The 27,946-nt window shown below is 44.1% G+C and overlaps 1 protein-coding gene and 1 long non-coding RNA gene across 2 annotated transcripts; both read left to right on the forward strand.

Annotated features, from left to right (window-relative positions):
* Positions 1 to 304: 304 nt before the first annotated feature.
* ILRUN (inflammation and lipid regulator with UBA-like and NBR1-like domains) lies at positions 305 to 27,790 on the forward strand (the record flags this gene model as incomplete). The annotated part of the gene is made up of 5 exons (XM_062605693.1): positions 305 to 399; positions 8,126 to 8,280; positions 11,715 to 11,912; positions 15,191 to 15,519; positions 23,975 to 27,790. Coding segments are annotated over 5 exons (813 nt in total), but the record flags the coding sequence as incomplete, so codon positions are not given.
* LOC134157096 (uncharacterized) lies at positions 17,095 to 20,949 on the forward strand. Its single transcript, XR_009962178.1, has 2 exons — positions 17,095 to 18,071; positions 18,118 to 20,949. It is a non-coding gene; the product is annotated as an uncharacterized LOC134157096 (long non-coding RNA).
* Positions 27,791 to 27,946: the final 156 nt, after the last annotated feature.

Genomic DNA, 27,946 nt, shown 5'->3' on the forward strand with positions numbered 1-27,946 from the left:
TGACTGATGACAGTGTGGCTCTACAGTGTGGTTGTTCTGGTAGAGGGGGTTCACGATAACAAACTGCTGCCATTAAAATGGCTGTGTTTTTATTGCAACCCTTACTTACACACTAGCAACCCCCAAATAATTTAGTTGGTATCTTAGATGAAAACAGCTTTTATATAATTCTGTAGATGAAATTGATTCCCTGGACTGTGGAATGTAAACTCTTCTTTCATGTTGATATTGGCATTGTTGGATCTGCCACAGAAGTGATTATGTCATTGTGAGCAAGGAGCTGTGGTGTGTGTCTTTACCTTAGAGGTCCAGCAGTTTCTGCTGGCCACCTCTTGTTTACTCTTTGTCTCAGTCTGTGGGACTCTGTGACTTCGGAGGAGAACTTTCCCACTCTTCGGTGTAGTCTCCAGCTTAGTTTTAACACACCTTTCCTTTTGAAAGAGTAGTGGGGGGAATCCTTGTGTCATGGAGGACACAGGAAACCTGAGACCTGATCTTCCAAGTCAGTCCTCCTCCTTTCCTGGAAACTTCTTTGGCTCAGCTCAGTGCTCATCTAGGCATCTGTTAGGGAAGTGACAACAGTGGCTGGGATGTCATGTTATTTTGCTTCTCTTCTTCCTGAATTAGGTGACAAAACAAGAGGGTCTTTTATGTTCTCTATGGCTTTATGTGTCTCCGTATACAGGAAGGTTTTTATTTTTATTTTTTTAAGAAATGTAGATCTTAATGTGATGAGATTAATATTTCTAGGTGGTGACCAATTGAATTGAATCTGGTGAGAAGGGGAAAGCACTTGGTTTAAAACATCATTTGGGTTTTGAATTAGGTAGAAGGAAAGAGGGAAGAAGAGGATTTAAACTTAATGACATTCTTACTCCAAAACAATTGATGAACTGATGTCCTTACAGGTAGAAAAGACACTGTAGAAACAGGTTTAGTAGTTCTTGAGGTGCTGTTTCCAGAATGTCAGAACAGGCCAGCAGTGCCTGAGCTATGGCTGCTGCAAAGCACTGTGTATGTGGGGTATCTGCAGCCTATGGTGGGGAGCAGAAAAACTTAAATCTGTTGTGGTTAACTGAAAGCATAGAGGATGTCTCTTACTACATTATATAATCATATCACCTGTAAGTAAAGGTATATAATATATATAACTAATGTAGACTCTTGCATCTCTGGTGTCCACAGCTGTCTCCTGATGCTACTAAAAATAACAAAATTATAGAATTAAACAATTGGAAAACAATTTTGGGGCAGCTTTTGCCTAATGCAGTAAAACCCCCGTAACAACCCAGTGATTTGACCTGATTATTTTGACTGAAATTTAGACTTGAAATACATCATCTTTTAACCATGGAACACACTGTAATTGCGCTACGCTGCAAGTTACAAAACGCTTAATAAAGTGATGCATGTGAAATGGGAATGTCAGCAGACAACTGGAACAGAAGGAATTGGGTACAGTATTATTTTAGTCCAGCTAGACTGCCTTACATGCTTCAACTTGTTCTCAGACAGTTTCTGTAGCTTAATCCCCCTTTATTTTAATGCATACAATTATAGATTGGTGACATAGTTTGTACTGAGGAATTAGCAGTTGCAGAATCTCGAGTCCTGGCAGCTCTTGGTTACTTTCCATGGGAAGAGCTGTTGCCTGTGTTCAATGGCAGCAAGCAGAGAGCATCTCCTGCTGTGACATTCTCAACATATTTCACCCCACATTTAAAGCTCCTGACCACCTGCTTGAGGAGGGTTCAGCTGCTGGGGATGGCTGCGGGGACTTGTGCTTATGGCAGTGTCCTGGTGATTCTGTCCTGAGACCGCTTGCTGTTGTTTAGCCAAGTGCAGGCACCGTGATAACAGTCGACTGCTGGGGTGTGTGTCTGCATGTGTAGAAAAGCCTGCTCAAAGAAAGTTATTTCCTTTGGTGGTTTTGGGGTGTGCTGAAAATGGTGTCTGTCTTCTGTGGCCTCTCCGTTTCTTTGCTTGTGCAGCCCCTGCAGAGAACACAGTATTGCTTCTGGTCACAGCAGGTTTCTGTTGTCTTCCTGGAGCATCCCACTTGTGTTTGGAACTGACTGTTTTCAGCTAAGACAATGAAGTGTTTTTCTGCGGCTTCATGTGAGAAAATACATAAGCTTTGAATTAACCAGCTTTCCCCCCAACCTTTAGCTGTGTAAGTTTTGCATACAGACGATCCCTTTTGGATCATCTAAGGTAGTTTCCTAACCTCATGGTTTAGCGTAAGAGAGGTCAAGAATGAAGATAACTGATACGCACATTTTGCGTTTTAAAATGATGTCTGTTGAAAGCTGTTCACTGATTAAAATTCCCATCCTTCAAAACATCTTGAGACTTTCCACTTAATTGCCATGTGTCACCTCTGTTGAAAAACGTTTGAATTGAACACTCCAGGTAAAAGTGCTTCCCTGTGGTGTAACCGAGTACATCTCTTCCACCTCTTTCAGCTTTCTCTAAGCCTTTGAAGGAGGCGTTCCCTGTTTCAGGAGCAATGGGGTAGCAGGTTGAGGGGTCCCAGCCCATAGTGTTATCAGTGCAGTTCCCTAATAGCTGAGGTGAATAAAATCCAAATTAGATACTAGAGACTAAGAAGCAAAAAGAGTGGATTTAGGATTGTCTCATTTGGATGTTCTCCATGTGCGTTTCTAGTCTCTTCCACCTCTATCATGTAGAGAGATTCCATTATTTAGGAGTGAGAAATTATCCATCTGCTGCACTATTTCTTTTGTACATTTTTGTCTGGTTTTAACAATAGACACCTTATGAGTATTACCGTGGTTACATACTGCATTCGGAGAACAAGAGAAAGGTTGTAAAGGTTGAGAATTCAGTTATGGAAGAGTACACTGTGTTCTACCAAACATATTATGTTCTTGAGATTTGATTGTACTTTTCTATTGCTGCTCAGGCTTTGCATTGCGTTTTTCTAGCAGGCTTAACACCTGGGGTGCTTTTCTCAGGTAAAATATTGCACCACGTGTGAGTGCTGAGGACATACATTGCAGCTGAGGCTCTGCCTGGCTTCTCCCCCCCCCCGACCTCCACAGGGAGAGAGAAGTGTAACTTGGCATTCACATCTTTACAGTTGCTCTGCACAGCAAAGTGACTGACTCCATTTGTCAAACTGCTTTCTACTTGACCTAATAAATGTCCTTTACTTCCCGTCTGTATGTGATCTAAGGGCTACATCCTGTGTGAAACTCTAAATCAAAGCCTAACTCGGTATTGCACTGATGAGTCCAGCCTTTGATTTTTCTGACAGGTGAGGGCAATGTTAGCTGGTGATAGGTGCTGTAGGAATGGGCAGGACTTAGGGCAAAATCTGCATGCTTAACCTGTGATGTGACTGGAATTTTGACTCACAAAAATCTTTGGCTCTTTCATCAAAGAATTTGACAGTGAATGAAAACTCACAGATTCCTATAGCTTAGTTCAAATTTTCTTTGTTGCTTTCTACTGCAAATGTTATTTTGGAGTGGAATTCCTCTGTGTCATCACATACATTGGACAATCTGCACATCATAAGGGGTTTTTGTTTCTGGAGTTCAGACCTTTGAGCTGCTGTATTGAAAACAAACCCCAAACACGGTTCCTTGTGTAAGGAACACCAGAGGGGCAGTGGAGCAGCCAGTGGGGAGGTTACAGCCCCTCCAGCTCCCTTTCCCTCTACCTATTTTGAGAGTATCTGTTTGGCAGGACTCTGATGTCCTTGTCTCATATGTATGTATTGCTTTCCATCCAAGATGTTAAACTTCTGTATGTTGAAAGAATCACATGTTTTATTGGTAACAGAAGGATTAGGGATTGTGCATCTGCCTAGGTTTGCATCAGGCCGGGGTGAGTAAGTCTCAGTGCTTGGGTTCCTTCTAAAAAGGAATCTGATTCCATGGATAAAAAAATATTTCCAATTACTTGTATATTGCTTTTTGTTTGCACAACAGTTGGGTTGTATAAAGAGGCTCTGTTTTGTCAACTGGTTTGGAAGATTTTCTTCTATATTTTAATACTTCGTGGTGACCCAGTTAATCCCGAGTAATTACTATCTAAATATATTGGCTTAACATAAGAAAAGGCTGCTTGGAAAAACGCTGGGAAGGGAAAGAATGGCTCTTTGCAAACACTTAAGAGTTGTTAAGGGACGTCTCCAGAGCTATTAGCAGAGGTTTTAACTTCACTATTTTGAATTTAGCTCCTGAGGCTTGAAACAAAGCAGCAGAGCGAAGGAATTGATCTGAAAAGGAACTGAAAGAACATTTTCTCTGTCTTTGGGGTAGTCTTTTTGGAAAAGCACTTGACACGGATGCATCATGGGATGCCCTTGGAGAGTGAGGAGTGGGATACCCACAGTTAGACTGGACCTGGTTGATAAAATGGAGCTATAACCTTTCTTTGCTGCCTCCTCCCCTCTCTCTTTCCAGACTCTTGCTCTTGGGACTGGAGTTGAGCACTGTGTTAGTTTTGAGTAGGCTCAGTGATTTCTGATTGCAGGCATTTCTCAGGAGTTTGAGCTTAAATCCTGTCAGACCTGCTCTGTCTGTGTGGCAGAGCTGCAGAGTGCTGCAGTCCAGGACGGCTCTGAAAGTGGAAAAATGGCTTAATTTAGGAAAGGTAAGGAGGGCTGACACCTGAAGGGCTGTGTTAGCAAGAGATGTACCGCCATCCCTGTAATTAGGAGAGATCAGTCATGTAAATTACATTGGTTGGATTTGGCGTGCTCATTGCGAGTTTCAAAGTTGCTTGGTTTACAATAGTAATTCATCTCATGTGGCAGAGAGCAGAAGGGTAGTGTGGTGCAAGTCACACCGAGGAGGAGTAAAAGAAAGTGGGCATGGATGTGTAAGGAGAAGCCTTTCGATTATAATCCCCTCCTCTCAGAGATCTAGCACTTTGTTCCTGTCCCTGCGCTGCCTGCAGTTGGTGCTATGCAATTACAGCTGGGGCAGCAGGGTAAAGGCCTAAGAAATAAATCATATATATATGATTTATATGATCATATATGATATATATGATATCATATATATATGATATATATTTATTTTATATATATATTTTTATTTTTTAAAGGGGGCCAAATTTCAGGGTACTGAGTTTGTTTGACCTTGACGCATCTCTGATGAATGCTTGCCTTTGCTTGTAAACTCTGCTAATGTGGTGCCTTTAGCAGGAAGGCAGTGGCAGGGAGTACTACTTACCTGCAAATAAACAGGTTGCAAATAGTTTGCCTTTGCAAATGGCACTCATTTTTCTCAAGCAAAGTACTATCAGACTGATACTTGGGGATGTTGGGATAAGGGGAGGGGTGGGAGCCCTGTCTCTTGCAAAGAGAGGAAACAAAGCTCGCAGTGATCTGTTGCTGGCTTTGCTAATTGTGGCAGTGTGGTGCTGTACAGCCTCTCAGTGGCTGTCTCTTAGGGTTGGCTGTGTCAAAAAACATGAACTTAAGTCATATTTGCTTTGTCATCCTGACTTGCTGCTTTCAATTTCTCTTTAGTTTCTGGAAGCTTCTTTTTAATTCTTTAGTGGGAAGGCCAAGATACATCCGAACATAAAAAAGGCTCTCCCCAAAGAAAACCCACCTCATGTTGATCCAGAGTGGTGGGAACAGGAAGGTGGGTTTGTGAATATCTGGTCACAAAAGGGTAGCAAATCTGGTTTTCAGCATGTGTTCCTCTTTAGTTAGTTTTTAACTAGATGCTGCAGAGGACTGGAGCTGTTTCCCAATGGCGAAGCAAGCAATGAAATATGACACAGGGAGGGGAAGAGGGTTGGCACGGGGCCTGTGTGCACAAATAGCCCACTACCTTTTGAAGTGTATTTGCAGCCGAGCAAACAGTGCAGGCTGCCTTACAAAGACTTACAGTGGAAATCTTCCCCTTGGAACCTTCAATTTTTTTTTCCCTCTCATGTCAATAAAATGTCATTACTACTGATTTCAGAATCATAGCTCACGAGACGTTGTGGTGTGTCTGAAAATACCTTTATGTAGTAGCGGATTAGGAAGAGAAAGAGCTGTATTGCTGTCTTTGGTAGCTCTTGGAATGCCTTTTGCCTTGTCTTGCTGTAATAGAGGATGACGCCCCAGTGAAACCTAAACTCTGGATCGTAGTGTTTGCTGGTTGAGCGAATAGGAGTCTTTTGGCACAGCCCTGTTGGGAGTTATGTAAATCTTGTGCAGTGTATAAGCAACAAGCGGTTGGTGACATAGAACTGAGCATTTGTCTCTATTTCCTATCTAATGTGACATGCACCCTTCCTGCAGCATTTGCCCGAGCTGGCTGGGTTAAATATAGTCCTGACGCTCCTAAGTAGAAAAATGGCTCAAGCTGAATAATGGTTTCTGGTCTGAAATTCATTGTTCTAAACATAGAAATCTTACATGGTGGCTCTTCTGTCTCCCCGTCATATCGGAGTCTGTTCCGTGGTAATGGTGAAAGATCTCGGCGTAAGGCTTAGTTTGCTGAATTTGCTGATCAGTTGCTGTGGCCACATTGTGCAGGATATTCCTCCAGTGTCTCCTAATGGTTTGGTTGGGCGCTGGGAGACTTTAGCAGGATGTCGGGAACTCCTGTGGTTAATAGAGCATCATTATCTTGTGTCACTCTGATGGATCACCCGACTGGTACGTGTGTTGTTTAGGTTCTCTCCCACGTGCCTCTGTAGCAGAACTGCCTAATTGGGCTATTGCCCTCTCTGCCCCAAGCTCCAGTGCTATTAGCTGCTACACTATCGGTCCCCTGTGACAAGGAAGGAGTGATACTTCACCCATGCAGTTCTGATTTTACTCCCCTCCCTCACTGAACACTGTAGAGATTGAATTGAATAGGAGGCAGTTTCTTTGCTCACTGTTTTGAGTCTCTTTCCAGCTGGCAAGCACTCCAAAAAGCCCTTTGTTTGCTCTTTCTCAGGGTCACACTGCAAATGTTTCTCTTGCTTTCACCTTGGCTTTCTGGCTTTGATTTATACATGTGACTCCCTGCCACACAATGCAAACCCTCAATATAGCACTGTACCTATCTAGTGCAGCTTCTGACTAATCTTCTGCATGGTTTGGATTAGGTGGCACTTCCCAGTTCTTGAAAGTTTGGGGTTTTGGGGCTTTTTTTATCCTGCTCAAAAAAAAGCAACACAGATTTTGGTAATCGTGAATAAAAAGCAGTGTCTCTGTCCATTGCATTTGGTGAGATTTTGCTCATCTCCATTCTTACAGCACCCAGTCACAACATGTAAATGAGGACCACAGCCTCACACACATGAGGAATTGCATGACTTGCCAAACACATAATAACTTAATAGTATATCGTGGAATGGCACTTAAGACTCCTGAATCCTCTTCCTGTTGGACTATTCCTCTTCTCAAATGAATGATCACATGAGTGTCCTTAATATATCACAGACTTCCACTGTCATTTGTCTTTGTTAAGTAAGAACCTGTGATTCAGAGGGTTTATAAGTTCCTTTCAGTTGTGACTATCCAGAGCTGAGCAGGCACCTTAATGATTAACAAATAGTCTTGGAGTACTAGTGGCTCATACATGAGAGGATGTTTCAAAAGCAGCAAGGCTTGAGTTACTACCCATAGCTACTGATGCCCTTTGTCCCTGAGAGGTATCATAAAAGCATTCTTTGTGTTTTGCTCATCTTGTGCTCCTTTTGGGCTTTTTGTGCTAAAATAAATTGAAGAAATCCAGTCCTTTTGAAATTAGCACAGGAAACAAGGCTGATAGAAAGAAACCGCCCTGTTGTTTATGTGCTGCTGCAGAGCACTTTCCTTGGTGTCTCTTGAACTTGTCTGCAGATTTCATAAAGAGCTAATGGAATAGAGGTTTCCAAGGTTGGCAAGTTCCAGAATTTCCAGTGCTAATAAGAAGCAGAGTAGAAAAGTGGTCTAAAATAGTGTCCCTGGCAATTAAAATGCTATATTTTGAGCTCTCTTATCTTTTAGAATTCATGTGTGATAGAGAGAAAAGCTTTAAAAAGCCATGACCAGCAGAGCTAATACAGATTGGATAATATTTTTGCTTAACTGTTTAGGATGACATACCTAAACCTGTTACGACAACCTGACCCTCCTGTACTTCAGGTTGTAATCTGCTTTTTTGCTTTCTAGGAATCTACAAGCCGCCATTGGAGCCTACTATGATTTTGAGAGTCCAAATATCAATGTACCCTCCATGTCCTTTGTTGAAGATGTAACCATAGGTGAAGGAGAGTCCATCCCTCCTGATACCCAGTTTACGAAAACATGGAGGATACAAAACACAGGTAAGGCTTTTAGATTGTAGCAAAACCTATGTAGTATGTGATGGGCTGGCAGAACTAATGGAAGAGATGCTGGTTTAAGGCAGGAGGTTTGTGTGCACTCAACTTGGAACAGAGCCACCCTGTCACAGGAGAAGGTAGCTGCCAGTCTCTGTGCTGTCCCTTCCTACACTGGCACAACCGTTCTGTGGTGAGATGTGCAGCTCAGTTCACCAGTCTTCTTCCTCAGGCCACCACGCAGAAACGCTGTGAACTCCTAGATAAAAACAAATGGAAGTGCAAGTCATTGGGTGGGCCTCCCACACCCTTTTTGGCCTCCCACTCATATTCAGCCTCTACTTTGTGATTGGCCTCCCACCCATTTTCAGCTGTTTCTCTGACATCTCTGTCGTTGGGTTGTTCTGCTCTCTATAGCACTGTGTTCTCTGTGGAGGCACTGATGCAATGATCTACCTCTGAGAAGATGTAGCGACACAAGGGTCATGTGGCAGATACCCTTTCCTTTTGAAATCTTTCTTGGCAACATTGCTTGTCCATGCTCTCAGAGACCACAGTCCAGCCTAAGTCAAACAGTGACTGTGACCCAGGAAGTGGGATGAGGCAAAATGCATTCTCAGTGCTTGATCTGTTGGGATGTGGTCAGAAAGAAAGATGGGATCCATGGACTTAAGCAGAATAGCTTGTCCTCAAGTGTTACAATGACAGGATGTTGCTTGGATGTTTAAGCTGTGTGTCTGAAATTAATTGACATGCTTGCGCTTTTGTGAAGAATGATAGCACAACAAGGGATAATATCATGAATCATCATGAGTAAAGTTCAGCTGTGTTAGTATTTCTGCTTGTTAATAACTGCAGTACTCAAGTGCTGTACAGATTTCTGCTGAGTATCAACGTATAACTGAAACCATACTAAAAATCTAGGAGTGTTTCATCAAGAAGCAAGAGGTGAGAAGAGGGCCCATGTGTGTTTAAGAACACTGAGTTATAGAGACTGTATTCTAGAGAAAGGGTTTAATGATTTCAGTTGACTTTTTCTGCCTCCATTTGTTTGACATGGCACAATGGGAAGGTGACACATGTAGCTTGCTTAACTCCAGTAATGTTGAGGAAATGACAGTTTCTCACAGTTGTCTCAAATACAAATGTTTGACAGGTCTTTTTTCTCCTCTTAGTATCTTCATTAGCGTGTGTTATGACTACAACCATACCTTGCATCGTTCAGACTTCTTTCTCTCTTTTTCCTCTGATGTGCTCTTTACTGCATGCAAATTCAGCCTAAATTTAACATCCTAGTTCAGGCAATGTTTCATTGTTCCTGGATTGACCTGCTGAAATCCATGGGTCTTCTGAAAGGAGGAAAGGGAGTTAATCTTGACATATGAGTTCCTGGCAGGGCCAGCATTTGTTTTGGCTTCTGTGTGTGTTAAAGCCTGACTTCTTAAAATGTACATCTGTACTCTTAACGGTGGTGCTGGAGGCCAGATCTTGTTAAAACCATGCTGTTGAGGCATGTTTTAGTTACATGCAACTTCACAAACTGTGCTATGACTGCAGTTTAAGGTGAACTGTAGCATTTTAAGACCAGTTTTTGGTTTAATTAAGGTATAGTATCAAAGAGCTATAGTGTTTCCAGATGATATCTGCTTGTTAGGTAGATAACTGAAGCAAAGCCAAGGTTTTTAACAGCTCTGCAGGAACCCTTGATTAAATGACTTCAGTTTTAGAACACAAAATACCTGAGGCATATGTCACCGAAGTGTTTGGTGCATGACTAGTATGACAAGCAGAGCAATGAGAGATTGTCAGTTTTAAGTGTGCAAGCAGTAAGCTAAATTCAGTCAGTTTCTCAGATGTGTTACTAAAAACCAATACCCTGCTCCGATACCTTTCAGGACGGTGCTTGGTTTGTCTGCCAAAGGACCAGTTTGTATAGTGGAACCATTGCTGAAAGAGCAGCAGGATTTAACAGACTTATTTCCTTTTCCCACTCTACTCCCAGCAGCTGCTGGCTCTGCAGGACATCTACTACAATTTATCATCTCTTGAGAGATGAGTGTACTGCAATAGAATGACATAATCATAATTCCATTTTATGGGGCTTATCAGTTGAAGTGTTCTAGGCACCTTGCAAGCCTAAAGCCATTAAACCTGATAAAAGTCACATAAATTATTTAAACTAAGCCGTGTTGCTGGGCTGCCAGCCTTTCCAGATGAGACTTCATACTCCTGCACACCATAGTCTGGGGTCAGCTCGTCAGTCACCTTCTCTTTTTGCAGAGCTCGCTATCTCAGTGCTGTTTCCAACTGTAGTGATACATCCCCTGCTCTTGATATCCTACTGTACTTGTTCTCATCACTCTTTCCACGCTAGATTGTGAGTTGCACAAGTAAGGACTTGACCAGAAAACCAGTCCCCGCCATGTCTTTGCTGAAGTATCCACAGGGATTAAATTAGCAGGCAAGCTGTTGCAAAGGATGCTCTTTGAGGTAGCATAAGGTCAGATCAGCATCCACCATTCTCATCTCAAATGAGACGGAGTGGTTCAGAGCTCCCTGGTGGTTCAGGCTTTCCTTAGCTGTTTCCATTGACCTCAACCGAGCAGAAAGTATTCTCCAAGTCATTGCCTTAGTCATGTCATTACTGGGGAAGCAGCATAAGAAAATTCTGCTGAACTGATTTTTCGGGAATCTCACAGGCACTTTTCTTTTTGTCTGCCCCAGTACTTGTTACATTTGGCTGTGCCTGTGTGTGGAACTGCTTCCTGTACCACTGCACATTGCCAGGTCACATTGTCGGTCCCACTGTCTGCACTCCAAACATTCATCTCAACAAAGAAATCACATGTTCACAGGCCTTTCCACCTTTGCACAAGGCTGAGAGAAGGGTTGTTACAAGAAAGGAAATAAAGCCATTTAGAGAATAGTACTAGTTCTTTAATTATAGTTCAAACTGTTGGCTCCTCCTGAGGCTGCGAATGGGCTTAGAAAAGAATTAATCCCTGAAAGAATGTTTCCAGCACTTTGTATTAATAACATCTACGTTGATGTCTCTCAGGAGCTACGTGTAGGGAGGCAGAAAGAAGTGGGGGGAGCCCACCTTTGTCTCTAGCGTCGGTACAATACACATACATGGTGGTTGTGTTGATTTTTCTTGCAGCTGTTACACTGGGACTTTGAGAATTTTTCTGTATAAATATGATGTAGAGGTTATTCAAATAGAACTATAAATTGTCCTGCTGCTCTCTAACTGGAACCGTTAAGCCTTGTCTGACAACTGTATTCTTCAGTACCCGTTGCTGGCGATGTGTGTCTTGGTATTCCTCTGACTGTTCACCAGTTGCATAACTGTTGTAATAAGCATGTTTCATCCAGTCTTTAACACACACAAAGCATTTCCAGGTGCCCCGTCAGTAATTCTTTCTTCTGTTTAATCCCAGGGACAGAGGCATGGCCCCCAGGGGTTTGCCTGAAGTATGTTGGGGGAGACCAGTTTGGCCACGTGAACATGGTGATGGTCAGGTCCCTGGAGCCCCAGGAGATTGCAGACGTCAGTGTTCAGATGTGCAGCCCCAGCACAGCAGGAATGTATCAGGGACAGTGGCGGATGTGCACTGCCACGGGACTCTATTACGGAGGTGAGTGATCCCTTTTCCAGCTCTCCTTTGTGACATTCCCACCGCAGATAACATGGACACTCCTGGCCCCTTGCAGGCACTCTCCTGATAACCAAATGGTGAAAGCAGAGGTCTGCCAGCTCTCAGGCTAAATATAGTAAAGAGAATAGAGGAAACAGCCAGAGAGTTGCTTTGTTGTCTGGGTCAGCACAGGACTGTTTTCTGACCACTGGAACAAATTGCAGATTACACCAAGCTCTGAAAACCAGAAGGGACTTCCTCACACAGTTCTGGAGACTCTTTCCTAGTCGGTCCTTGTCAGGATTCTTTCCCAGTTTTCCAGCACTGAGCACTAGGCTACATACAGATATAAAGTGGAGAAAGCCTCATTTGAGAAGTCAGGATCCAGGTTTCAGTACAGGAATTTGGTGCATCTACTGTGACCCATTTTTCTGTGTTTAAAACTACTTTCTGGTATTTTTCCTGGTTTCTCAGCCCAGGCCACCACCATCCTCATTCATGTGGAGTCGTTCAGTCTCTTTGAGCCAGCTCTAGTTTAAACTGAGAACATCTTTATGTCTGTTTTGGCAGTTGGGAGTATCCCAAATTACACAGGTTTGAGTGAGAGATGTTGGCACTTGGAGTCAAAAATAACTCTGTGCTCAGGGTTTGGCAGAATTGTCAGTAAATGTATGACTGGTGTCAAAAGTGGATGGAACTTGTCCCTGAAGAGCGAGCCTGAATTCCTCCATGCAGCTTGTTCAGCTGGTGTGTTATTAAATTAAAGCTGAGGTTTTCCCAGCTCCTGACAGTTTGAGATCTTCCTAAACCTCCTCAAGTTGCACATTTTAAAAGACAACGACCTACAAATGCAAATCCCTCAAGCTGCTGAGCATGGAGTCACAGCTGCCCTTCTCTGCAATATGATTATAGAATCATAGAATAGTTGGGGTTGGAAAGGACCTTAAGATCATCCAGTTCCAACCCCCCTGCCATGGGCAGGGACACCTCACACTAAACCCTATCACCCAAGGCCTTGTCCAACCTGGTCTTGAACACTGCCAGGGATGGAGCATTCACAACCTCCCTGGGCAACCCATTCCAGTGCCTCACCACCCTCACAGGAAAGAATTTCCTCCTCAGATCCAACCTAAACTTTTCAGTTTGAACCCATCACCCCTTGTCCTGTCAGTGCAGTCCCTAATGAAGTGTTCCTCCCCAGCATCCCTATAGGCCCCCTTCAGACACTGGGAGCTGCTCTGAGGTCTCCATGCAGCTTCTCTTCTCCAGGCTGAACAGACCCAACTTTCTCAGCCCATCTTCATACGGGAGGTGCTCCAGTCCCCTGATCATCCTCGTGGCCTCCTCTGGCCTTGTTCCAACAGTTCCACATCCTTTTTATGTTGAGGACACCAGAAGATCATCCAGTTCCAAACCCCCTGCCATGAGCAGGGACACCTCACACTAAACCGTGTCACCCAAGACTCCATCCAGCCTGGCCTTGAACACTGCCAGAGATGGAGCGTTCACAACTTCCTTGGGCAATCCATTACAGCACCTCACCACCCTCATAGTAAAGAACTTCCTTACATCTAACCTGAATTTCCCCCGTTTCAGTTTGAGCATCACCCCTTGTCCTGTCAGTGCAGTCCCTAATGAAGAGTCCCTCCCCATTAATGGCTTTTACGCTGCTTAGAGCCCCAGGGGGTGAGCCCCAGCGCTGCTGAGGGCCTGGCAGGCACCCGGACCCCTCGCCCGGCGGGTTTTCCTACCGGCACGGCCCCGGCAGCACCGCGGCTGGCAGCCGGGGGGGGCACCGCGGGGCCGCCGGTGTTATAGGAGGGGGCGCCGCATTGCTGCCGCTGTTACGGCCGACGGGCGGCAGGGGGCGCCGCGGGGCCGCGGACCGCCGGGTCCCGAAAGGTGAAATCTCACCTCTGTAATTGGGTCGTTAATGAGAACTGATGAGTCTGGGCCTGTAAAGTGGAGCTTCAGTGGGTTAGTGCTGCTTGAGAAGCCATGGGGGTAAATCCCAACAGCGAACGGACCTGCTGGCTCCTCCCCGGGCCGCCGGGGGCAGTGTTGTTCAGCCAACAGCAGCCTGCACTTGGCTGCAGAAAACCTGGGAACAACTGGAGAGTGACTTGTCGTAAGGTCGTGTAGGGATAACACATGGGGTAACAGCTGTGAACTGAGAGTAGGTTTAGATTTGATATTAAGAAGAAATGTTTACTGTGAGGGTGCTGAGGCGCTGGCACAGGGTGCCCAGAGAAGCTGTGGCTGCCCCATCCCTGGCAGTGTTCAAGGCCAGGTTGGACACAGGGGCTTGGAGCAAGCTGCTCTAGTGGAAGGGGTCCCTGCCCGTGGCAGGGGCTGGAACTGGACGAGCTTTAAGGTCCATGACTATGAATTACATGTGACGTGAAGTGCTCTTACCGGACTTGCTGAGATGAGATAAGGTATTGCTGCTGTTCTTTTTAATTCTCCTCTGTGCAGCAAAACAATACCAGAGCACATTTAATGGAGAGGTACTAAAAAAGGGGGGTGGGGGGAGCACGATAATAAAGCTGAATTTGGATACAGACCAAGATATGTATTAATGTAAATAGGCTGTAATGTTTGCATGAAGTGTAAATGAAATGATAAGTAAAATAACAATCTTATCTATGTACAAGAGACTGAAATGCATTAGGTAAGAACTGCAAATATGTTTCTTATTCTAACCAGTAGTTTGTGAACTCATGTAATCATCTACCAAGCCTTGGTATCTTACCCACCTACCGTGAGTGTTTTGGAACTGGAGTGGAGATGTTTTACAGTGAATTATCATAAATAGTCATAATTACCTTCTAAGTCACCCATTTGTTGCTTTATATTAATAGTCCAGCCTTTCAAAGCTAAACAAAAACAACACTGCCTTTTCTTTACCATCAGAGTAGAAGATTGGCAGCGATATCTCCTGGTTATCATTTCAGTCTTGCTGCATAGCCTTGGATAAAGTCACTTCAGGTTTTCATTTTTCAGCGCATCATATTGGTGATCTGAAGCATGGAGCTTCAACTTGTCATGTTGCTTTGGTTTTTATATGTTCTTAGCTGGTTCATGTAAAAGAGTAAAACTTGCCTGGTTTTCTTGAAAGATTGGACACTATGTTAGTGTTTAATCAGTGCTTCCAATGTTACATTAAAATGTACTTTAAATGCCTCTGTAAAGGATGGAATTCATGTTCTGTTTTCCTCCTCCTTCCCCTTCATTAACTCCACCTGGTGACAACCGGAGTGTCTTTTCTTTTTTCGCAGATGTCATCTGGGTGATCCTCAGCGTGGAAGTTGGAGGACTTCTGGGTGTAACACAGCAGCTGTCATCCTTTGAAACAGAGTTCAACACGCAACCGCATCGCAAGGTAGAAGGAAACTTTAACCCATTCGCCTCTCCACAGAAGAACAGGCAACCAGATGAAAACAACCTAAAAGACCCTGGGGGTTCCGAGCTAGGTACAATCAGCAAAAACACATGGGGGCCTCCTCCTGACCAAATCGAACAAGATCAGAATGGACTGTCACAAAACTCTGTAAATCTCTCCCCCAGCAGTCACTCGAACAACTTGTCGGTAGTGACATACAGTAAGGTAGGTGCCCTGGGAGAACAGGAGAATGGGTAGGTGATGAGACTGATGTATGTAATAGCTCCTCGTTACAAACTGCAAAGCCCTTCCCTTCTGCTTCTGCCAGACCTGCTAAGGAAGGTTTTGAATTTGACTGACTCTGCCAAGTCCTCATGTTATATTAAACTCTTTTTTTGCCTCTGATAGACTCTACTAGATCCACCTTTTTGTTTCTGCTTCAAGTCCTTCTTAAAGTTTATATAATCTTGTCTGGGTGCTGTAACTATTAGCGGCTGGAGCCTGCTCCAGTTGCGTGTGCAAATAAGTCAAAATATCTCTCTAGATGTGCTCCTGAGTTTTACATCATTTGGAAAAGACAAAAGATAACCACCCTCCCCAACCCTGAGCTTAACCAGGTAACTTCTTTTAAGATGGTGTGGGGAGACTGCAGAGCTCAGCATTTTGAGCCCAGAAGCTACCTGTCAGGAACAGTCAATCAAAGGACTATTCCTGTCTGTGTCCTTGTCTTGTTATAATTGTAGGTGACTTTTAAATTATCTTCCCTTTGAATCTCTCTCAAAAGCTTGCTTGGTGGATGCTATATGAGTCTGAGTGATATTTTGACTGTTTTTATTTGCTTGTGTGTGAAAAATGACTTGCAGGATTATTTACAATTCAGAATCCACCTGTTGATGCAGCCAGTATGTGTAGGTGTGTACTGTCGTATGTCAAACTAGTTTGATTTTTAAAATCCTTTTAAAATGCTTTACTGTACTTTAAGCAGTCTGTGTAGGACAATAACACTTGGTTGCTGAATGAATTAATAAAGCCCTAATGTTAGTTCACCTACAGCACTTTAGTTCCTAACTGGATGAACTGCCTGTCCTCTACCAGTGGATCATATTTTAGTGACCTACTTTGCACCAGGGCTATGCATTTTTTTACTGATGGCATGCGTGGGATGAACTGTGTGACAGATTCCAATCGCCCTTCTTGTGTTTTGCACCCCAAACACAAATTGCTAAAAGCTGTACTGGCTCCTGCTTCAAGGCTCTGCTCAGTGGAAGTGAAATGGATGGCTTAGGAAATGATTTAAAATAAAGCCTTTACCTGTCAGTTCAAATCCAACCTGAGTTAGCAGGGACTGAAAGTCTTCATAGTGGTTGCTTGGTGGATAACAGTGCTCCCTGAAGGGACAGGCCATCCTCTGACTGCAGAGGCCACCTACATGCTGATACATCTTCTCTGCATACGCTTTCTCTCCAGTGCTTCAGGTGGGGAACGCTGCTCTGTCCTACGTATCCCAGCAAAGATTGGTAACAGCTCTGTGTATCAGCTGATGGAAAACAAAAATCAGTTTCTAAGTACAGCTTTGGTGAGATAATGGGCTTACTGAAGCCTTTCAGAGCCGAAATCCTGGGTTTAGTTTAGGTGGGGAAACTCAGTTCCGTTTTTGGAGGTCAGCTTTAGGCTGGAGGTGGCTTTTTTTCCCTTGCCTGTTCTCTGAGTGCAGAGCTTGGCGGTCGATATGCACTTGTGGGTGGAGAGATGTGGAACTGCTAGTACATTCTGAGTAAGTTGCTGTGTAGAGTTCCCGATGTGGGGCTTTGGCAGTAACATGGCCTTCAGTTTTCTCTAGGTCTCCCTGTAATATATATCCTTGCCCTTCCTAGTGAGAGGAGAGTGCTGTGGGCACCAGGAGGTAAAGCTTCCCAACACACTCTCCTGGCTGAGGAGTAGATGCTTTGTCTTTTCTAAGAACATAGGTACGAGAAACTGATAGTTATTGGAGGTGCAGAGGCCATTGCAGAGGTCAGCTGTACTGTGGAAAGGAAAAGCCAGAAAGGAGAGTGAAGCACTACCAGAGAGGATGTCATAAACTGAAGTAAGCTGCTTTAGCCGGTAACCCAAAGCTCCCGAGCAGTACTCTTGAGATCTGAGCCATTATAACCTAACCTCAGATGCAGAATACGTGATAGGTGGGCTTTCTGCCCATTCCTCAAACACCACCACCCTTGTTTTTATTTTCAGATGGTTTTGGAGAGGTTTGTTTATTTCTTTTTGTATTTACAGAATATTCTTGGGTGGATTTGAGGGGGATTATCTGAGATAAAAAGTACACATCTTGGGTTTTGCTTGCTTGACAAGAGATAACCTCATGGTCCTTTTTGAAGATGGGGTGGGGTATGTGAAAATTCATTGATACTTGAGGGTTTTTTCTCTGCTCCATTGTTTTTGTTTATAACATAATAAAACAAGTTAGCTTTTCCTTTGGAGGCCATTATTAAGGTAGGTCTGAAGATCAGAGTCCGGTTCCAGCCTTGCCCTTCCTGTCCAGGGCAGGAGGCATTCTGCCACAGACTTAATATTCATCTTGATACAATCCTGCTTCTGTAGTGAACATGTTTGAGTAGGTTTGGCACCCTAGATACTTGGTGTCATTTCAGTTGCTCCCTGGCTGGGGTCTGGCACCATCACCTGCTGCCTCCTGCAAGCTGGGAAAGAACATACTTCTTTTTTCTTTCTTTTCCAAAGAAGAGATAATGTGCAAGCAATACCCCTGTAATGTGCAAGCAGTACCCCTGTAATGTGCAAGCAGTATCCCAGCTGTGCGGGTACCAGTTCAGTGGAAAAGGACTTACTGGAAGTGATGTAGGAAGTATTAAACCTCCTGAGCAGATGGTGTTCCAGTACCTGTTAGGAAAAGCAGTATTTCACCCATCTTCCCCTCTTCCTTGAGGACTTTATCTGTTCTCTGCTGCTTGAGAGGGTCAAAGGAAACTACTTTTGAAGCTGTTGTCCTGTGACTGAATATTGATGTGAAAGGCTTTATTTCAAGTTCTTGGAGCAGGCAGAGAGTCCTGTGGGTTGGTTCTGTAGTTGCATGTTGGGATTCCTGGATTCTGATGATCTTCAGCAGGACCTCCTGTTTGTCTGCTTTCATGTACCCAGAGAATGGAGTGAGTCCCTAGTCATGTTTGAGACACCATTTGGTGAGATACAGTAGTGGGAAAGGGTAAGGTCTAGCTAAGGTGTTCAGAAGGGACTATGTCCCATATTTAGAAGTAATATAAGTGCTTAAATATTTCTCAGATCACTGTGGAGGCTTCTCCCTGCTGAGAGATCATGGAGCACCCCAATCATGCAGTTGCGTGAGATCTTTGAGCTAAAACTGCAGCTTCTGGCGTCTGCAGCTATAAAGCATACCAGAAGTTGCCAGACTTTGCCTGTGTCAGTTCTCCCTCTGGTGCAATTGAGCAGGTGTAACTTGTCCTCTCAAATTCCCCATCAGAGTCAGGATCTTAGTGACAGTGACATGCCATCTGCTGCTGGATTAGGCAAGTGTATCAACATTTCACACGTGGAAGCATTCAAAATGCTGTTAGCCAGCAGCGTGTAGAGCACATGGCTTGTGTGCTCACCTAGGAGAAAAAAACCCACACAAAAATGAATCAAGGATTGAATTCCCTGTAAGCAGATAAGATGAAAGCTGTGATCTGGTCGAAACAAACTGAGTGTGAGCTTTATTCCTGCTGTAGTGCACACCTTCCCTGGGCCCGCTCCACTTAAGCTTAAGTCAACTGCTGTAAGGTGGTAGATCAGGTTCTGTGTTCCCAGCACTGCTTTGAGCATGTTGTCATATATAGTCCCAGTGGAGTTTTTGCATGTTCCTAGAACTAAAGATGTGCTTAAGTGCAGGATAGGATGCTTATCTCAGGGTAGGGATGAGCTGTATTAGAGTCCAGATATACCCAAAATAAAGGGTATTTTACTCTCCTTTTTGGCAATCAGTTTCTCTCTGTATTCTCGAGAGAGATGAGGCGAATATAGCTTCTATTTACTCACTCCTGTCTCATAGCAACACTGTTGAGGTCACTGCTGCTCTCTTGTGACAGTCTTTTACATTAAAAGTGCAAGATGCAGGCTTACAGTGCCTGGGGAATTAGAGTTAAATTTCTTAACTAAAGAAAGAAACGTACAGGTTTAAATACCTACAAAGGTCTGAGGTGGATAGCCATATACTGACATTTGGATTGTACTGCGTCACATGTATATTAAATATCTACATATATATATATATATATATATATATATAAAAGTTGCCCATGTGAATTGAGGAATCGCTGCTTTCTGTGTAATGCAGGAAACTGCACATAGAAGTTCTGATTCTGCAAAGATTTGCCCATAGAGAACAACATGTATAGTCACTGCCATAGCAAAGAGTGTTCTGCTGCTTGTCTGGTGTTAATCTCTTCATTACTCACACTATTAAAAGCCCAGTGAAGTACAAGCACATTTGCAGTTCACAAAATTAAAATCTCAGCACCCTTTTTTCCTGCTGTATTTATGCTCCCCATTTCCTTTCACTCTGTGTGGAGCTGAACTCTGATCCATACTCGACAGCTTTCTATATGTAAGGGGAAAAACCATCTCTCTATACTTAGAGCCTTCAACTGGCTTCCTCCCTCTGAGTTTAAAAGTGGCTGCTGCTTCTAGATGCATGCTTCCTCCAAACCAGGGCACTCCAATTGGTATGTATTTTTAGTACCTCTAAACTTTAGGCAGAATTCTTTTCACTGAGAACTATTTGGGTACTGAACTGTATTTGTGGGTAGAAGATGCCCCAGAAGTGTTTGCATCCATGTAGATCAGAAGTTCCTTCCATCCTGGTATCTGGACTTCAAAGTGGGTCGTTACCACATGGTTAAATTAATCTAGAACAAAGTAGGAGAGCCTTGGACTCAAACCTACTGTAGCTACTCCTTGACAGCCACGCTGCTGCATAGCATCTGTAGGCTAAACTGATGTTGCATGAGCTGGTTTGCTTATCTGGTGAAAGACTAATGTGTTTGGATGTTGCATGTTAGCTCATCCATGGACACCGGCAGTCCCTGTGCATCTGGGCTGTGGAAATGTGAGATAATCTGGTTTTAGCTTAACTTTGCTCCATTGCAGGCCGACAGTTTCCCTGTTACTTTATCTCTGCAGACTAAAAGCACGCCATTGAGTTACAAGAGCTAAGTTGTTGCATGGTAACTTAATCATGTACTTGAGCCCTCATGTACTTCATCAGCTCTGCATCTACACCAGCCCTATCAGTGGCTGCACTGTGAGAAAGTTCTTAACCTTCCTGGTGGCCCATGCCATGTGTGCGCAGCGTGCATGGAATAAACACAATGAAAAGTGCTCAAGACTCTGTTCTCCTGTCTGTTCAGTTCACACAAGCTGGCTAAGAGAACTGTGTAGTTTGGAGAAGCACTTGACTAGGAGCAAGCCCAGGAGGTGCCGAGGAAACGGGGACTTGTAGCGTTGTCTGATGCTACTGTCAGTGTGCACTGGGAGCCTCCTGTATCGCTTCGCAGCTGTGCATCAGAACCTCCTGTCTCTCTGGAAGTGTACCTTTTCTTGATCTTGACTTGGTCACAAAGGTGAAATAAAGATAGCTGTTTGAAAGCCTGTGTTGTGCTGCTTTATGAAAGATTTAACTTCATTTTGCTTCTAGCACAGTTGCCTTCACTTAAAGAGCTCAGTATTTACAAAGGCCCTTAACTCTCCAAAACGACTCCGTTCTTTTCTAGATGCAGAAGTCAAATGATAATTTATACCAGTAATTTTCATGTAGAGTCTTTACTTGAAAGAAAATGTCCTCTGTTCTCACATGCTTACTTGTATGAACAGCCAGTGTGCTCTCATGGCAAGTTAGCAATTACTTCTGTGGAAGATACTGGAAGCCATGAAAGTAAATTTGCAAAGCTGCAGCTGAGCTTTTCATAAAGACAATGATCTCATTTTGAGACTAGAAGGGAATTCACTAAAAATAGTGTGAATAATTCTTCAGATAAAATAACTTGGAAAAACTGCAATTTATGCAGAATTATCTTTGCATGTTTGTGATGTAAAATACTGCCTACAAGGGATAATTATTCTTGAAAATGTCATATAATGGAGTTTGGTATTTGCATTACAGCAGTAACTGAAGTTTTCAGGTGTCAACATTGCACTGCATGTTCAATAAATTTAATGGGAAACAAGTGCTTTGCAGGCAGCTTGTATCTTCCTGAGAAAGGAGTATTCTCATTTCCCAAAGGAGAGTAAGAGTTTCTTGCTCAGGGTCTGCTGTTAAACCAAGTGTAGGCTTGATCTTAACCAAGTGTTTCTTGATTTTGTACATTCTCATATACACTAATAAATCTGATGGGTAAGTGAAATGCAGTGAAGTAGCAGTCCCAAGAGCAAAGATTTGGGGCTCTTTCTTCTTGGTGAAACTAATTGTATGAGGAAACGCTGACCTTGGTCACAGATTGTGGGACTGTTCTGGAGTTGCTCATGAGAAGCTCACCCTGGAGATGTCAGCCTGTTAAGTGCACTGTAGCCAGTGGTGCAGAGCTGTATGTACTTGGTCATTTGACTCTGAAGGTGAGCTGAATTCTGGTTTTAATTAACACAGGTAGCATAATTGTGGTGGTTTAAATTGGATGCTACAGAAAAAGGTATCTGAAGATCCAGAGGGTTTCCTTGAAAACAAGGTTAATGGCAGGGTCTCTGGTGTGCATACTGCAAGACTTGTGAACCGTGACTAAGGTGAAGACTGTGCTGTGTACTGCTGAGCTGTGTCACTGCTTTTATGTCACGGGGCAATGCAGATGGCTTGGCTTAGGTGTGCACAGCTTAAATGAGCAAGGTGGTGCCTTGCTCTGAAGCTGAAGTGCCCAAGAGGTACAGGGAGCAGCTGGAGCAGCGCCTGCCTGTCAGTACCTGCAAACAAAGCCTGGTGTGCAGGTAACTCGTACATAAAGCAAATGCTGGTGAGGGTGTCTGTACAGGTAATGGGCCACAAACCCTGGTTTTCTGCTGTTGAGCACTAAGTACAATAGCTTAACCTCTGAGTGTGACTGTGTACGATCTTGCTTACAACATTGTTTTCCTTCTGTGTCCCTTTGGGGGGGGTGTGGGGTGTGTGTGTTGTGCACCTCTTCACATTACTTTAATGTTTCTCTTCTCCCCTTCCCACTGTTTCGGTGATGTATTTTCCAGATTGGGTATCTCAGTCTTTCTATTTTGGCAGGAGTTTCTCCTTTCCAAGGTGGATTATTGTGTTGGAATCTCTTAGAAGTTGCCTTTTGAAAAGCTTGCTTTACAAACCCAGCCTATTCCTAGGGTAGAAGTGTGTTTGGTTTTCCAGGTATTTTTGTAAGCAAACAGTGATTTCCAAGTTTCCAGTCTTCTCCACTTCCCATGCAGTTTGTGAGATGCCCTCCTGTCTCTGGGTTGAATTTTGAGACCTGCCAATAGATGCTTCATTTCACCATTGTCTTGTATTCTGCCACCTGGTGTATCCTAAAGAGCTAACTTTTTCTTACCTGCAGCAACATTACAGGCTTCTTAGAGCATTTCCTTCCTTTATAACATAGGTACACAACAGAGGTCTTGAACTTGGGGTTTTTGGGGCTTAAAGTAATGAAGCTGATGCTTTATACAAGTCATATTAAAGACTCATTGCTTCGTGGCTCTGTGGCTTATGCAGTGAGGTTATCATAGAGTCATAGAAGAATGTACAGGAATTGCTGTTTCCTTTGAGATTTGCCACGTTAAAGGCAAAATGGTGAAGGCTTGAGGTTAGAGCTTCACTTCAAGACGAGTAATGGCTTTGTGCTAATCAGGATCTCGGTTGTCTTAACTCATCAGCGTGCTGGAAGGAAGCTGCACTGTGTTTAAAAAAGCATTTGGATAATGATCTTCTACCTTTGACAATGAAAAACAATGATACTCATCTCATTTCTGAGCTGAGTGTGTGTCTGGACCTTACAGGAGGATTATATGCATGGTTTGTACCTTCATCATTATGACAAACTTTATATCCCTGTGACTCAGGAAATCTCTTGCCTCCCTGTTGGTCACTTTCTTTTGCTTCCTGATGAAACCCTGGAGAGCTGATTCAAACAACAGGAATTGCAGGAAGGAGTTCCTGTTCATCTGAGACCTGTTACTAAATCTGTTGTTTAGGTGACTCACTCTAGGATGTAAAAATGGGTTCTGTAGTAAGCATTTTGATTTCTTTGGTTCAACGTGGTTGATTTTTCACTTGAGGAAAATGTATTTTGTTACCTTGAGAGAGCAAAAGCGCCGTTGTGGGGCTTTCCCACCAGTTACAGCCTCTTACTTCACTGTTTGTTGTAATCTTTAGAAGAGACTTGGGAAACTGCCGTTCTTGGCCTCAAAGGTATTGTAGCATCTATAAGGGATTATTTTGCTCTGGTGTAGAAAATACAAGTTACTTTGTGGCCCAGTGACACTGAAAGAGGTAAGTGGATAGGATCTGACATCTCGGGAGATCAGCTTCAAGTGTGTCATAAAGCTGGACACCAGAGGTCGTGTTGTGGGTAAAGGGTTGCGTTTGGTTTGGGAGTAACTGGGATGGGATGGTCAGTGTTTTATTTCTTGCCTATTGAAATTGATTATGTCTCCAACTTTCTTTCAGGGTTTCCACGGTCCTTATCCCTTCGGACAGTCTTAAACCACAAAAACACAAAACGGGTATCGACAAGAGGCGAATTTAACAAAGAACTGACTTTTGGGGGGAGGGAGGGGAATTCACGTGGCAGACAGACACAACGTGGACACCCCCCTCCTCCTCCTGCGTGTTCTGGATAACGAAGACAACTTAAGTAACTTAAAACTCAGTAACTTAAGACTAGTTGTTTCCAGAGGAAAATACAAAGTCTAAGTATGCATGTGTGAATGCTGAGTTTCAGGAGTGTTGTTCAATGCTATGAGAAAGAAACTATCCCAACACCATGGTCCGGTTGGGTTTTTTAGCAATCCTTCTCACCCGTAATTAGGGAGCTTAAAAAAAAATGACTATGGAAAAGCCATCTTTAAAATATTTTGCCTACAGAGCGGTTGTAGTTTTGAGCAAATGTTTAATTTCTGTTTGTTTCTTGTTCTTTAAGTAAGGGACAGCGTGCGTTTGCATGGGACCGTCGTGTTTGGCTTGCTCCTGAATGGAATTTGCTTCGTGGCTTCTGGGGTTTGTGCAGTGATTTCCTTATGTCAGATGCTTTTTTAATGACAGGTTGGGCCTGCGCCCGGCTCTGGGTTTTTAATATCATCTGCTGGGTTTAGTTACCAAGCTTTTTTTTTTGGTTGTTTTTTGCTCTCTTTTTAATTCCTTGTATTTCCTTTTGGTTTGGTTGTTGCTGTTAGTTAAGTTGTGCTGCGTGTCGTTGGAAACCGCAGCTCTTGGGGTCAAAGTTAGAGACTCTGGGACTTCCAGCATAACATGGAGAGCTCATTTCCCTTCCCTTGTACATGAAATACACATACCACCAATATTAATAAGAAACAGATTTATTAAAGAGCCGGGGCTGTCCTATGTGGTTAGCATTTTAAAATACCTTTTTGTTAGCTCTTGATGTGCAGTAGCTGGGCCTAGAGCAATCAAGCAAGCGTATCAAGTCTTATGCCAAGAGGGAAGTCTCTCTCTGTAGGTGTAATTCACTTGGTGGTAGTTGCAAAGCTTTACAAAAGTCATGTCCTTTTAATTTTGAATGGCCCATCTCTCTTTTTATAGAGTATAAGTTTGCATTCATTTCTCCTGTGATAAAATATTAGCTTAAAGGCGAACAGTTTGTGGCTTTGAATGTATCATCAGCTGGATTCCACTCTGTCGCCTTGTATTCATTTGCCTTTAGCATCCTGGCTTACAGCATCATTGAGGTTCTTACCTTCAAAATGGGATCTCCAGGGCTTGGTTTTAGAGAAGGAATGGCTCCTCTGATGGTTCAGGTTGTCCTGCTGTTCCTCCGATGTCATCTCTTCCAGTTGTGGATTGGGAATGAGGTCTTAATCAGAAACATGAACACGGCTGCAACAGCCGCCTGCCAAAGGTAACAGTAATATGCAAAGCTCCCACTACCTTCTTCCAGATCTTTCCAGTGAAGACCCTTGTTCTTGTTGGAGTAGAACATGGGCTTGCTGCATGGTGCGTGTCTTTATGCTGATTGCCCTTGACCAGTTGTGTTTCCTTAGTTGTCTTTGAATGGGGCATTCATTTTCATTGCAGCTAGCAAGGACTCTCTTACTTTTGTGTCTACAAATGAGTGTTGTGGAGGACATTCCAGAGGAACCTTCCTTGTATCCAGCAGAGGAAGAATTGGGTGATATCTGGTTTGTATTTCAGAGGTTCAGTTGTTAAAGGTCACTTGTTACCCAAAATCTCCCATCAGTAATGTGCTTGAAGGGAGAAACGAGCACGGTGTGAGAAATCACCTGCCTGAGAGAGGCACTGCAGGATTTGGACTGCTGGCCATTGGCACTTGCAGTGTGGAGAGCCCCTGGCTCTGTCTTGGCCCCTTGCTAGAGCTGGGTGGTTGTGAACCTGTGGGAGGTGGTGCTGCACTGCTCAGTGCAGCTGTAGTGTTTGGTTCGTGTCCTCTAACATCATTTTGCCTTGGGTTATCTCTTAGCATTCAGTTTAGGGAATTATTTCCATCACTATAGCATCGAATGGGTAAATGGATTCTTTCTGTGATCCCTTCCTTTCCAAGCAGCTGGCTTGTGCAGCAAGCTCTGAAGGCATCAACAGTGACCTGACCATCACACCTCCTGCAGTGCTGCCACTTCCCTTCTGGAGGTGTCTAAACCCCTGGGGACTGTTTGTCCAAGTGACAAGGCAATTCCTTATCTTTACTAGCTCCTTTTATCAGGTGTGTAGTGGAAGCCAGGGGGGTGGTGTGAGGATTAAGTTCTGTTGTACCTGGTGCTGCAACCTTTGCCTTGTGTCAGCTGAGGCATTTGGGAGACCCTTGAACTCTTGATGCTCCCATGCTGGCTTTGTGCTCCCAGTCATGTATGCTTCTCCCCTAGGTCATGGCTGCCACATTCATGTTCCTGTGCTCCTCCTTAGGGTGCATTTTCCTCTTCCTGAAGAAACCCTTGCATGTACCACAAGTAGTGTGTGCTTTCCCACTCAGAAGGCATACTCATTCTGCACAGACTTCAGTTCTCTTCTCTTGAGTGTTTCCAGTCCGTGATGTCCCTATGACCAGGGTCACTTACTGGAAGGTGTAAAGAAAGGCAGGGCCAGATCCGAGTTGCTGCTGAAATCTGCAACCTTTTGCTGCTCACATCACTGCTCCTCCCCAGGTAACCGAGTGTGACCACTCTTGTGTGCAGGGATGATCTCTGCAAGCAGTCACACTGAGCTCTGGCTGCTTTGAGGGTTTAGGTTGTGGCTGTGACAGTGGAAGAACGCTTCAATTAGTGGTTGCTCTACCCCTTGGGTTTTAACTTGAGTAAAAACTGAGGGCAAAGGTGGTTTTATCTCTTGTGGTCCTTTGGAGTGGTGCAGGCAGCACTGAAATTGCTCGAGCTGTCAGGTTTCCAGCTTTTAAATAGGTGGGGTTTGAGGTGTATTCAGCAAAGCTCTTCCCGGGTGACTTCAGAGCACGGGGATTGTGTTGGTTTCTGTACGCTGATGCATTCAAACTGGTGGAGTCTTAACATCAAATCCAGGAACTAAATGGCCTGGTTTTCCAAAAGGGCTGAATGAGAAACGTTTTGGTGAGCCTGAAGCGTGGGCTTGGATAACCCTGATCCATGTGAGTTACACACGTAGAGCTCGGGCGTGTTAGAAATGGCAGGGAATCCTTACCGGGTTGAGAGTGGTGAACTGGTGAAGAGGCTGTTGCCCCAGTGAGGCTGGTACCCACTGCTACAGGAGGATGCAGTGACAGAGGCTGCAGCTGGCTCGTCTCATTAACACCCATCTGTCTTGAAGCCCTAGAAAAGAGGGAGGGATGTTCCTGAACTGCCCCAGCCCTTCCAAAGGGAAAAGGTAACACAGAACATCTCTGATAGTCCCTCAAATGGCTCCTGGTGTCAAGCAAGGAGCTGCTTAGGCTGTGGAACCATATTGCTGGAGCAACCTTACAATGGCACCCCAGGCACAGTGTCTCAGCCTAGGCAAACTGGAGCACAGTATCCTTAGAGGACCAGCCCGTAACTGGTGATGCTGTGTGAGGAGGGGATGGAGGGAGCTGGAATGTGCTGCCCGCATCTCAGGAGTGTTGGGTTGGAGCTCTCTGGGGTTTAGAGGGCGATGCTGGGTGGTCAGGGAGGTGCACGCTGTCCCGTGTCTCCGTTTCTGTTGTGTGTCTTGATTTCTTTTGGTGTGTGAGTGCGTGGGGGTTCTGCAGCCTGTCTGTTCTCTCTGGGCAGAGTGCATGTGTAGAACAGGATGGTGTGTTGCCTCATTGAGTCTGGGAGAAGTCCTATGATAGCACATTGAGGGGGGGGGGGAATAAAGGAAGCTTTTTCCTTGATGTATAAATGAATATTTGTATGATTAAATTAACACAGAAAAAAAAATGTTCTGTAGCTGTTGAGAGTTTTATTGAAGCTGCAAAAGCAGCCGAGTCTCATGGTGTAAATGTACACAGCTTCTTCCTGT

Source organism: Pezoporus occidentalis, unplaced genomic scaffold, assembly GCF_034315485.1.
Source record: "Pezoporus occidentalis ecotype Australia unplaced genomic scaffold, CSIRO_AGI_Poc_V1 ctg92, whole genome shotgun sequence".
Taxonomy (NCBI): domain Eukaryota; kingdom Metazoa; phylum Chordata; class Aves; order Psittaciformes; family Psittacidae; genus Pezoporus; species Pezoporus occidentalis.